Genomic DNA, 13,088 nt, shown 5'->3' with positions numbered 1-13,088 from the left:
GTGTTAAAAGGCTGAGAAAATCTAATAGGCGAGTGCATTTTCACGACGAGTTGATGAGCAATAGGTGAGGTCAAGGGCTAATGGAAGTTAGTCACACACTTAAAGTCGGTTTCTGATTGGCTGAGAGCTTGATTACTTCACCCTTCCCTGCAGCCTCGTCTCTTTCGTCCACATTCAGATTACAGAGCGTGCAGATGGTTTGTAATTACTGTTATCTTTGGCTTTTCCTCTTCATTTGCTGTCCTTTAATGTGTTTGCCTCGATGGATGTCAGTGATGCAGAATTGAATTCTAAATAGCTGCATGCTGCTTTGTGCCCCAGTTTCCTGTGTCAAGAAGTTAAAAACAGTAGTCGTTGATGGAATTCAGCGAGCGTCTCTGTTGGTAGATTAAGGCCGGCGCTCACCTGTGTGTGTGTGTGTGTGTGTGTGTGTGTGTGTGTGTGTGTGTGTGTGTGTGTGTGTGTGTGTGTGTGTGTGTGTGTGTGTGTGTGTGTGTGTGTGTGTGTGTGTGTGTGTGTGTGTGTGTGTGTGTGTGTGTGTGTGTGTGTGTGTGTGTGTGTGTGTGTGTGCAATTTGTCGTTTCTAATGAACACATTTATCATAAGTGTTGAGGGAAATGGCCTAATTTACTCCTCACCAAAGCTTTAAATGGAGTTTAAATGTGCAGCCATATGAAGCCCAATATGTAGAGCACAGTTATCCAGACAGGAAGCTCATAATTGGAGCGCAGACTTCTGCGTCAGCCCCTCAAATCCCCCCGTCTGGAAATGTTCTGCATGCAGCATGGCAGGTATTAGAGGTAATGTTTCTTGTGTGTACGTCTTTTAAGAACCCTAGTTTGTGTTGAGACTTATGTCGTCGTCGCAGTGAAACTGACCCGTTAAGCCGATTTATGAAACGGGTTGGAGTCTGTGCGGCATTACCATTTGACACATTTCATATTAACAGTGAGCCAAGGTTCACAAGAGACAGTCTGCATTTACTTCCTCCTGCCCTCCGTTGTTTAAGTTGTAATATCTTAACTCCGTTCACTGCCTTTTTTACTGAACTTTCAACATAGGCCTCGTTTACAGGAGGTTTTCACGTAAAGACGGAAAACTTTAGTTGCATTCTGAATGTCCGTTTACATGGCAACGTTGATCGGAGACATTGAAAACACTCCATCACCGTGTAAACTCAAGAATCGCAACTTTTCTGAGACGCTGCTACTGATCATGCCCTGAGTAAATACTTCTTCTGCACATGCTCAGTAGACGGACAATAAGAACAATGTTTCCTCCAGAGTGTCATCACTCCCAGTCCATATTCTCCTGGGACTTGGTAGTTTTATTTTGACAGTCACCGTAATAACAATCCAACTTGGTCGTCTGTTCATACAAATGTCTGTGTTCTCCCATTGTTAATGTAACAGTTGAATGTGTATTGTAAAGATGCTTTGACACATAGTTTAGTCAACATTTGGCTCATCTGCTGTTCATCCAGAGTCCAACTTACTACAACCATTTAGAGATGGATGCGTCGGCTCCTCTCCATGTCAATTAAACACCTTCCCACCCGACAAGACGAGTGTTTCTGTCGGTCTGAAAATGAATTTAGTGACTTGCGGTGGAATGCCCAGCCATCGTGGTGGTGTGACGTATTACCACGTCTCTGAGGTCTTGGGTCATTTCACTCATCATTCAGGATGTGATTTAAAACCTCATAAAGCTGCAGGAAAGTGGTATTAAACAGACACACTTTTATTTTTATTTTTTTGCAGAATAGACCAAAACAGAAAACAAACAAAGGCGATTAAATCCACTTTACTTCAGTGTGAAAGTAATCCCCCGATACTTCTCTGCACAGCCATGGGTACATAACAAACAGGGACTTAAAGCGGCATGCTTATTTTAGGTGTAAACAGAAACACAAGACTCTTAGGGAGAAGAAGTGTGTCTCACTGGTCCCCAGATGTTCTGATGTTTGTTGCTCACTGCTGCTGACGTCTTCTGTGGGGCTCTATGAGCAAGTGATGCTGCTGCTCCCATTACAGCTCAAATCAGTCATGAAACATACGTTTTGTTTAGTTTTTCCCATTTAATTTTATAGGAAGACTTTTACTTTGTAACGGTGATACTTTTTTCCCTGTTGGACAAGTTATTAAAGTGCTTATCGATATGATGTTTCTCTGCAAAGGAGGACTTTGTTTTCTCCATTGAAAACAAAACAAAACACAGGAACCTTATCGATGATACGAATGTATTAGGAAATAGTACTTTTACAACCAAGATACATTATAACTCAAACTGCATCAGCGAGATAATCCACGTGCAGGGGTCGGGGATTTACTCTCTTCTGTAACGTCACTAAAGTTTTAGACTGCGACCACACAGACCAAAACTGTTTCCAATGGGTTTTCTTTGGAAACGAAACTGCAACGACAAATGTGTCTATTTAGGCCCCGTTTACAACATTTCAAGTGAAAACGCATCGTTGTCGTTTCAGGAAAGTTTTTGCCAACGTTTACATTACGGCAGCATTTTGAAAATAATGTCTGTTTCCATGGGGACGACAGGAACGCTGAAGACGTTGTAGTTATGATGCCAGACCACCAGTTGGTGCTGTTGGTTGTTTTTGTAATAAAACCACACACTCCTTTCCCCTGATACAACTATAGAAATACACACATGAAAGTCGACAGGCGATGGACCGAGGAGCACGTCACATGCTGTTCACAGTTTCCTCTTGTTTTTCACGCTGACGGGAGATTTTGTTGTAAAAGTTATAACGACTCCTGGAACATCGAGCTGCAACACAACACTGTGATCTGACATTACTGCGATAATGTGATACTGATAGGATTCATGATAAATGCAAACACTGAAGTACACAATGTCAATGTCTTTGTGTTTTGATATTTGCTTTTCCAAATGATAATTTTCTTTCTCCAGTGGAGTATTGCTCCATGTGATTCACCGAATACATTTGTTGTATATTGTGCAGCCTTAGTTTGGAGGATTTCTTTCAGTATGATGTTTCATTTGAGAAAAAATAACACATATAAAAACAGCGGTTTAAAGATAAAAATGTTAATTATTATGAAGAAACACATTTGTAGAGTGAATCTAAGTGTAGAGGAATGTAGTTGAAGCTATTAGGAGATCTCATGGTGTCATGAGTGACTCCATCAGGAACACAATAACTGTGCTGGAGGTTTGTTCATAAAACTTGCTCGTACCTTTGTAACACTTGATTTGAGATGTTTTTGATGACTACACACACTTCACTGTGTGTGTGGAAGGTGGGGTGCCATATTGTTTGCACTCATTTAATACAGTAATTTTCCCTCTGGCTTCCACTGTGAGCTATAGAGTGAAGCAATAAGCTGCAACGTGCACGCCGATGCCTTCATCAACTCGCCTCCCCTCTTGAGTCCGAGTCCTCCGGGCTTGGAAATTGAGTCTCCTCTCAGTAGATGAAGAGGTTGGTGAGGGTTGGGAGTGAATGTGTGGGAGGAGAGAATGTAGCCTGCTGCTCCTCTAACCAGCCGGCCGGAGCCTTGAAGTGGAAATGAGTGCAGAGGAAAGGTGTGTGCAACTTTGTGTGTGTGCACTATTGCAGAGATCGTGCGTGCGTGCGTGCGTGCGTGCGTGCGTGCGTGCGTGCGTGCGTGCGTGCGTGCGTGCGTGCGTGCGTGCGTGCGTGCGTGCGTGCGTGCGTGCGTGCGTGCGTGCGTGCGTGCGTGCGTGCGTGCGTGCGTGCGTGCGTGTTCATTCACCTCCTTGGTGCTGGTCTCTTCCCTCCACCCCAGAGCAGTCTATCTTATTTTTCCTCGGGGACGACTGAAGTACAGCCAGGAGTCAAACCCTTTGTCTTCGTCTTCCAGCCACTGGAAGCAGAATGGAACCTCAAACGCATCCGATCAGATATGTTGGGATGAACTCTCTCCATAAACATGATCTGCTTGTTATTCCTGCCTCATCCTTCTTGTTTGTGTTTTTGTCAGCTGTGGCCTCTGATGTGCTGGGTCTTCTCGCTGTGTGAGAAACAGCTGCCAAGGGACCACTCGTCCTTCTTTCGCACTCCTTTTCTTTCTCCCTCCTCCGTGTCTCTGCCAGCAAGCTTCATGCTACTCTGTGTGAACCCAGCAATTTTCAAAACAATGTAAATGTTCTGCTCGGCGGTGACATTTCTGTGGCATTTCAGCCGGCTCTGTGGCAGGAGCTGGGTGATTAGCTGTCGGGGAACTCACTTCAGTCATTAGCGGCACACAGGAGCATGTGCTGACGCCCGCCTCAGCTGTCAAGTAAAACGGCTTAAATATTGGCAGCCACAAAGTGTACCATGATTATTTTAACGTGCGGCGCCGGAGACCTCCTCGGTTTCCGTTTTACCCGCGAGACTTTAGGAAGTTAATGTTTCACTGAAGTGCGCAAACACGTTTTAAAGGCCCGTCTTTGAGAGTACATGAATGGAGAGAGTCAGAGGCAGGTAAGACAGGAGCCCACTTTGATCCTGGATGTGCGTGTCGTTATCAAGCCCACGGTGCCTGCTCCACTTTTCATTCCCCGTCTGCACCATCTATTTTCGGCCTTTTGATTTGTATAGATGTGTGTACGACGTGTCGACGGAATACCAAGCAGCTAACGAGCTTTCATTTGATCTGTGCATGAGCAGGAGGACACGGGGCGCTCGGTGCAAGTAGATGAGTACCTCTGTGTTAATTCTATTATCAGGAGTATCACTCCGTCCTTCAACGCCGAGCTTTCTCCAACTTGTCCTGTATCATCAATTTCTAAAGTAGTTTTTGTGCTTCTGATGCTTCCGTGGGCCCGGGAGTACAACTTGCAGCCTCAATTAGTTTCCTGCTGACCTTAACTGCCTCCTTTCCCCGAGGAGCTCAGACCATTCCCCGCTTCCTACGATCCGCTTCCCGTCATCACCGCCTCTCATACCAGCATTCATGAGCAGTGGAGTTTCTCCTTTCAACGTCTGAAGCTGGAATAGTCAGTGTTTCTAGATGAGGAAGGCAGATAACCGGAGCTCCAGTTTCTGAAAACGGTTGTTATCATTTGGCTGCATTTTCTTCTCAGCTCAGCTTTTAATGGCTTTTAGGTAAATGTTTTAATTGTGTATAAATTGTGGTGCAAACAAAGACATTTTCTCAAAGTGCACAGATTTGCAGTTGATTGTATTTATCCACACACTTTCATTCTGGATGAATTGAGGCTTGTTAGCTCGGTGTGCTTTGTGTCCTGATGACTTTCGTTCCCGACACATCATCTCGGCAGAACTTCTTTCTCCCCGTGGCGTCCGACAACTGTTGTGTGAACTGTTGTGTTCTGAACAAACAGGCAGATCCCACCTTTCTGCTTCCACAAAACATGCATGTGGTGTGATTTTTATCTTCCCAATAACTTTACTAAAGTGGATGACCAGACTCCTGCCAACACGACGACTCACACTGTCTTTGATTAAAGCTCAAAACCCCTGACATCTTCACCATTCTGAGTTTAGGAATATATAGAATTGATGATTAAATAAGTATTTTGTAAGATTTCATATTAAAACCCTGTAATTGTCTGAGATCGTACAGCCAAATCACAAAAATTGGTATTACTATTAATCTGGCATCTTACAAGAGCCTTTTTTCCACCGGTCCATCATAGAACTTACTAATTAATCTGGAGGTTTTGGGACTGAGGGATTAACCTGAAGCAGCCAGAGAAGCTCGTCGCCCACAGGGAGAACATGAGCCCAACCCTGGAGTCCAACCGGGGACATTCTCACCGTGATGTCAGCGTGCTAACCACTTCACCTGCTCCAGTTATTAGATCTGTTTTGCTCTCAACAGGAAGTCAGCAGCAGGCAGACCGACTTGGGTTTGAGCTCTTGATTGAAATGAATCTTCCACTGGACTGAAACTGAGCTGCGAAAAGAAGAATATTATGTTTATGTTTATTGTGAAACACTTTGATCTGCTTTTCCATCCAGGTCACACTTTGGTTTCTGCTCATGCCCACAGGTTTGGGAAAAACTAAGCGGAAGACGAGCGCCCGCGATGCGTCGCCAACGCCCAGTTCGGACACGGAGTACCCCTCTAACGGCAGCGGGGGCGGGGGTGTGGGCGGAGGCGCCGCAGAGAGAATCTACGACCTCAACATCCCCGCCGTGGTCAAGTTCGCCTACACAGCGGAGAGGGAGGACGAGCTGACCCTGGTGAAGGGGTCCCGCGTGACGGTGATGGAGAAGTGCAGCGACGGCTGGTGGAGGGGCAGCCAGGCGGGCCGCGTCGGCTGGTTTCCATCCAATTACGTGCAGGAGGAGGTCGGGGGGGCCGACGACAGAGGGGAGGGGGATTCCTCGCGGGGCTACCAGGGAGGCTCGCAGGGAACTTTGCTGGCCAACGGGCGCGCAGGAGGCCGCGCTGCAGTCCTCCACCTGGTGCAAACACTTTACCCGTTCAGCTCCGTGACCGAGGAGGAGCTGAACTTCGAGAAGGGGGAGGTGATGGAGGTGGTGGAGAAGCCAGAGAACGATCCGGAGTGGTGGAGGTGTAAGAACTCGCGTGGCATAGTGGGCCTGGTACCTAAAAACTATGTGACGGTGCTGGACGAGCGGCCCGGCCTGCCCTCCTCCACCTCCGGCTCCCCACAGAACCGCTCGGTGGCTCCGGCGCGCTCGGGGAGGTTCGCCGGGAGGGACTGGTACTACGGCAACGTCACCAGGCACCAGGCCGAGTGCATCCTCAACGAGCGGGGAGAGGAGGGCGACTTCCTCATACGAGACAGCGAGTCATCGGTGAGTCACGGCGCTGGAGCGCGGCATCATGGGGGCTGAAAGAAACGCAGGGAAGCAAGAAAACTGTTTGTAAAGACAACGATGCATAAATGTGGTTTATCATACATTTATTTATCATCTCGCTCATGACAAAGTGGGAGGAGCCTTCAGGAACAGCGAAACGCAACCACAAGCTGGTTCGCATGACGGGAAGCTTTTCCTTATGACATCACAGGTTACCTGAGAAATCCATCAGGTGTTTCATCTGAAGCGTCGAGCACTTTAAACTGCCGTTAAACTAAACCCTTTGATTAAAAATAATAAATAAATACTTTGGAAAAACTTATATTCAACCATTCTAAGTTATATTTTGTGATTAAAATCAGATTTTCTGTGAAAAATATTTAAATCTTTCTAGCAGCTGTGCTGCTGCACTGCAGTCAGTCAACTAATTGAGGACCAAATATATTCATGTGTACATTTAAACTTGAAATTAAAGTCATGTCCCTATTGAATGTTGACATTATTTACTGACTTGGTTTCAGCAAACGAGCTCCAGGTTTATTTCCGGCGCTCACATTCAGACTCAACTATAGAAAGCTTCATATTGATAGATGGCGCTCTATTAATCCATCAAACTGCATGTGACTCAGTGATAATAAGGCAAAACAAAAACCATGAGCATCTTCACTGAGTGTTTAGTGGGGGAAAAACTAAATAAATATACTTCAATCTGAAATCAAATCTAACCAGGTAGATGAATATTGCTCATCCCACAAATGCTTAATCCTCACAAATGTGGCTCCAGATAATAAGATGAGTTTGTTAGAACAAAGAAATAATCTACCATAAGCAAATATTAAAGGGCCACAGGAAGGAAAACCTGATAAAACAGACCTTAAAAGATTAATATAACATACAGAAGGAAGATAATACATACAAATCATGAAGAATAGGAATATATACTGAATCAGAATCAGAGTAAATGGATAAACCTGTACATCTTTGATTAAAATGCTTACTATCATGTGTTTTGATATGATTATGTGTCAACAAGTATTTTTCTGTTTGTTTGAATTGTGACTTTAATTGACCTGTGTCAAACCTACAGAAAATCATCTGTCATTTTCATTAAAATAATGAAAATGACCAAATAAATTCACAATAAATATCACAAAATATATAAGAGGCTCAATGCAAAGAGTCCGTTTCTCCTTTAATTTATTAAGAAGTTCTGTGTTAAAAAGTACAAGTATATTTTGTACGCTTATAGGTTCAAATTCAGAGTTTAGTGTCCTTGTCAGATGTTTGTAAGCTGCAGCTTAAATAAGAGTTGGCTTAATACCTGCTACTTCAAATGTAGTTTAGGTCAGCACCAACGTTTCTCTTTCAGATGAACTTTTAAATGTTTTGGCACGAGATTCTGCAGAGTCGATGGGAAAAATAAGGAAAAAAAAGAAGCTTGGCGGGAGAAAAAAAGTTTTGTGGTTTATCAGAGAGTAAAAATAAGAGTTTCGCTGCTCCTTCACTCTCTTAAGACCACAATTATTCCTGCTGTGGTTTAATAACTGGGCTGGGGTTTTAAAACTGAGGAAATGCTGCCACCTGCTGGTGAATAAGAGTCAGCCGTTCATGTATTAGTGATGGTGTGCCCGTGACATTTTTGTGCGTCTCTAACTGTCTTTTCCCGTTTCTCCCTCCAGCCCAGTGACTTCTCGGTGTCTCTGAAGGCGGTGGGTAAGAATAAGCACTTTAAAGTGCAGCTGTCAGAAGGAGTGTACTGTATCGGCCAGCGCAGGTTCCCCTCCATGGATGAACTGGTGGAGCACTACAAGAAGGCCCCCATCTTCACCAGCGAGCACGGAGAGAAGCTGTACCTGGTCAAAGCGCTGCTGTGATTCACTCATCCTCACACCTACACTGGATCTCATGAACAAACACACAAGCTGTCTCGCTCACACACACAGACACACACACACACACACACACACACACACACACACACACATTACTAATGCTAATGCCACTCACTCCCTGACTGTCCTAACTCAAGCCTTAGCTCCGAACCCTGTCGCTGAACGAACACACACACACACACACACACACACACACACACACACACACACACACACACACACACACACACACACACACACACACACACAGGGCTCCTCTTCCTCGCTGTTTTCCAGCTCTTCAGTGGAACCCCGACAGCCAGCACTGTGCCAGCAAATAGCCACGTCCCCCACAGTGCGTAACAAGCCTCCACTGTCCTGGTGGTGCAGTGACCATGTCTGCTGCTGGCAGAACGCCGAGGCCTTGTGGCGATGGAGCTCTCCTTCTGATGTCATACATTATGTCCATTTACTAGCGCACACATTGTAAGTCACACCATTGCTCTTAATCCAGACGGGAGACGTTTAACAGTTGGAAGACCTCAGTGGGACCTGACTCTGGTGTCGTCCTGTCCGCTTGTTACTCATCCTTTTATGTTGTTGTTTTTTGTTTTTTTTTAAAGAAATGCTTCTTCCTCAGTTGATTTCTTTTTTCTTTTTCTTTTTTAAGATAATTTAAATTCCTCTCTCGAGGTTTGAACGGTTGCTTCTTTTTTTTTTTTCCTTCTTCCATTCAGTGACTTCACAAAGTGACCAGAATCACTCTCTTGCCTTTTTCTTCTCGTTTTCACCATTCCTCCACATGATTTTTCTCCCTGTTCAATCGTGTTTTCCGTCACTTTCTTCAGACCCGGCCGTTTATTGGTGTTCACGTCTTGGATGGTCTGTGTAAAATGTGCAAACAGCAATGGGGGGGGGGGGGAGCGTTAATGCAATAGGGGGGGGGGGGGGGGGGGGAGACCTCTGATGTTGTGTAGAGTTTGAATGTGTATCTCTGTAACCAATTGTGCCACCCTGTACCCATTACTACTGGCTCCAGGTCTTCACTGCACCTCATTCATCCGTTCTCTAGCGCTGCGCTCATGTTTTATTGTGTCACGTTGAACAAGTTACTGTTCTGTTCTCCAGGGTGTGTCTGTGGCTCCACGAGGATTCTGACTGAAGGATAACACTGATAATAAAAAAACAGAACTGGTACGACTCTTGGGACTAACGACACTCGATGTGCTGCTGTTCGTCTCTTTACGCAACATTTTCATGATTATTTCATTGTGATTACAGAGGACGTCTAAGAGTGACACGCAGAGTAACCCTACAGTTAATGGTGAATGGAGACTCCATTAGGAACTAAAGACTTTCTAGATTATAGTTTTTCCTGCATAACGTAGCCAGAAGTGGTTTGACAGCTCCTATTTGTGAACCCCCTCCGGCCCTGAACAGCATCTGCTCAACGGTAGCATAAGTGAGTCGCCGCTTTCTGTCGAGGAGTGGCTGTTCATAGAAATTAAAAAGAAATTAAAGTTTTAGTTTTTGGAAATTATGAGAGGAAAAATGAAAACGCCAAGCAAAAGAGCCATTGTGAGCTGCTCACTGCTTTACTGCCGACTGCAGTAACTCGGCTCCGGAGAAACGAGAAGCGGTTTGTTGTCTGCCTGAAATGAATTCTATGTTGAAGAAAAAGAAAAGGAGTTTTTTTGAGTTTGCAAGAAAAGAAAACCCCACAAGATAGGAGCAGGAACGACGCAGGACGGCGCTTTGGGAAATCCCAGTTTCAATGGTACTTTAATGAGTAACGGGAAAGTGCAAAAGTTTTGACTTCCCAGAATAATGTGCCTGATCGCCGTCGAGCTCGGAACTTTAGGAGGTTTCAGAGAGGTACTTTGTAACAGAGCATCCCATAATGACATGACCGAATCAGTTCCAGTGACTTTCACCCGGCTTCATTTACTCTGTAGTTTTCCAGCAGTACAGTGATTCCAAGTGAAGAGAAGATATCGACCTCACACACACACACGCCGCTCATAGCGATGATGAAAACTTTTCTCGTTGTCGTGTGAACACTACAAACTACAAACCCCACCTGGTAACTTGAAAGTTCCCAGTGTGCATGAACGCACCATACGTTTGCCATCAGTCACTGTCAAGAAACCAAAAACATCCTCATCTAGACTCTTAATTACTAGTCCTACCAAACATGACCCTGTTTGTTTTCCTTTGAGATGTGACTTTGTTTACCAATGGAAGTGTTGATCGTGGGGTCCTCAGCTTTTATACGATATATCTGAATGTTATTGAGCATTGCTATTTAATTCTTGTCTCCACTGTATGTATATATTCAGAATAAGAAGAGGTGCATATATGAATCATTAAGATCCAGCTATGGTACTGTATCACCGACAACGTGATGAGAATTGAGATACTTTTGTTCAATAAAAATTTTTGGAAGAATACTAAACCACATGTTCTGAAATGTGTGACTGGATGTTTTGTCAGTGACGGGAGGAGGGGAAGCGTCGGGATGTAGAAACAGCAGGAAACGAGTGAGGGACAAATCCTGGAAGATTGATTTAGTGTGGAAAGAAACCAAGACGCTTTAGTTATTATATCAGAAATGTAAACGTTAAAAGTAGTGGAGTTAGTTTAGTTGTTGGTGGGGAGAAAAAATAAGACACACCTGCGGGAAGTTCCACAATAAACCTCGTGCTTGTGTTTGGATTGTTCAGAAAGCCACACACATATACTGGAAACATGCAAACTCCTCTGAGAACGGCGCTCCTCCTCCGGTAGACGAGGGTTCTGGTGAAATTGTGGCGAGTTAAACGTTTTTTGTAGTAAAAAAAAAAAGCTGCTGCAGTTTTGCATTTCGTTCATTCGTACATCCTCTGAAACGATCAATGAAGTTCTTTATAATCTGATTAGGCTTGAATTTATTTTGTAAATCCAACAAAAGAGATACTTTTCAAAAACTTGTAATCCGTCAGTAAAGTGTCTTAAGATTGCTCCTATGTGCAACTGGTCAATAAGTAAATCCAGTCTAGTTCCTCTTTACCTATGAAGCCCTTCAAACTGAGAGAAACTGCATGTGTAAATAAACATAATGACCTATTTAATGATCTAATGTCTATATATTCTGAACTCCCAGCAGCTGTGCTCGTTCCTGACAGTTGGGTGCAGCGACGGCTCTCCGGGGGGAAACTGTCTCTAAATCTGGACGCCCTTGCACATGGCACCGCCTGCCTGAGGCCAGCAGCTGAAATACCTCCTCCATGTGTGGAGTCCTGCAGGACGGGTTTCTTTTTTTTTTGCTTTTTGCTCTACTTAGATTAGATGATCAAGTCACAATTAATTTGGTGAGTCTGGAAGTCCAAATCAAACGGAGCAGGCTCGAAATAATGTTTTTCCTGAGGAGTTCCCCTCACTCCCCAAACTACATCTGATCTGTGATGTTTTATTAAAGCACCAAAATATATAATGTAACAGTCCTAATATGGTCTAACCACGCTGAAACACTGAAAGGCTGCTGGTTTATTCATCCACTGCAGAGTCAACAGTTTGAGATTAGTGCTTGTTCATTATGTGGTGAAATGTTGCAGTGAATGATAATCTGAGGATTCACTACCTCCTGCAGGACCTCAGCCACAAATCAAACGTCCCCCCAGGCGAGCGAAGGCCCGTGGAGCACGTGTGTGTTTGCTTCACCAACATAACTGGGCGAGAAGGTTTTGTTTTCTATGTATGTATGTATGGATTTTACCAACTTTTCACAAAAAATAATCTCCCGAATTGCATGAAATTTTCAGGGAGGATTTTTCATCATCAAAGGATCAATCAATGAGATTTTGGGACATTAACGTTTAACCGTTTCAGAATAAATCAAAAAACTGCAACAACAAATAAAGTCCCATACAAAGCGGATGAGAGAGGCACCTCATGGAGGAGATCAAAGGAGATCAAAGGAGATCAGCGTAAGTCTGCACTCTACCGAGTGTAACTCTAGATACTTTCTCTTTATTCTGGCCTTTCCTTCTCCTCCGTCCCCTAACCCCAAGTCTCCTCCTGTCAGCCTGGTTCTGCAGTACATCCATTCTTCTCAATCTGATTCTGCAGAATGTCTCCTCCTTTTAGCCTGGTTCTGCAGAACATCTTCTCCTCTTGGTCTGGTCCTGCAGAATGTCTATTCTTCTCAATCTGGTTCTGCAGAACGTCTCCTCATTTTAGCCTGGTTCTGCAGAACGTCTTCTCCTCTTGGTCTAGTCCTGCAGAACGTCTAATCTTCTCAGCCTGGTTCTGTAGAACATCTATTCTTCTCAATCTGGTACATCAGACTGTCCCCTTCTCTAAATCTGGTTCTGCAGAATGTCTCCTCCTCTTAACCTGGTTCTGCAGAACATCTATTCTTCCTAGTCTGGTTCTGCAGATTGTTTATTCTTCCT

At 44.4% G+C, this 13,088-nt stretch overlaps 1 protein-coding gene across 1 annotated transcript in view; it reads left to right on the top strand.

Annotated features, from left to right (window-relative positions):
* The window catches only part of nck2a (NCK adaptor protein 2a), a 52,000-nt gene extending 40,892 nt beyond the window's left edge, over positions 1-11,108 (top strand). Inside the window, exons 3-4 of the mRNA XM_080477972.1 lie at positions 6,006-6,781; positions 8,464-11,108. Coding sequence (XP_080334098.1) covers positions 6,006-6,781; positions 8,464-8,658 — 971 coding nt within the window. The 3' untranslated portion in view covers positions 8,659-11,108. The remainder of the gene's footprint in view (positions 1-6,005; positions 6,782-8,463) is intronic.
* Positions 11,109-13,088: the final 1,980 nt, after the last annotated feature.

Source organism: Lipophrys pholis (assembly GCF_963383615.2).
Source record: "Lipophrys pholis genome assembly, chromosome: 13".
Classification (NCBI taxonomy): Eukaryota; Metazoa; Chordata; class Actinopteri; order Blenniiformes; family Blenniidae; genus Lipophrys; species Lipophrys pholis.
The sequence above is the reverse complement of the archived record's forward strand: the minus strand, read 5'-3'. Positions and strand labels throughout refer to the sequence as shown.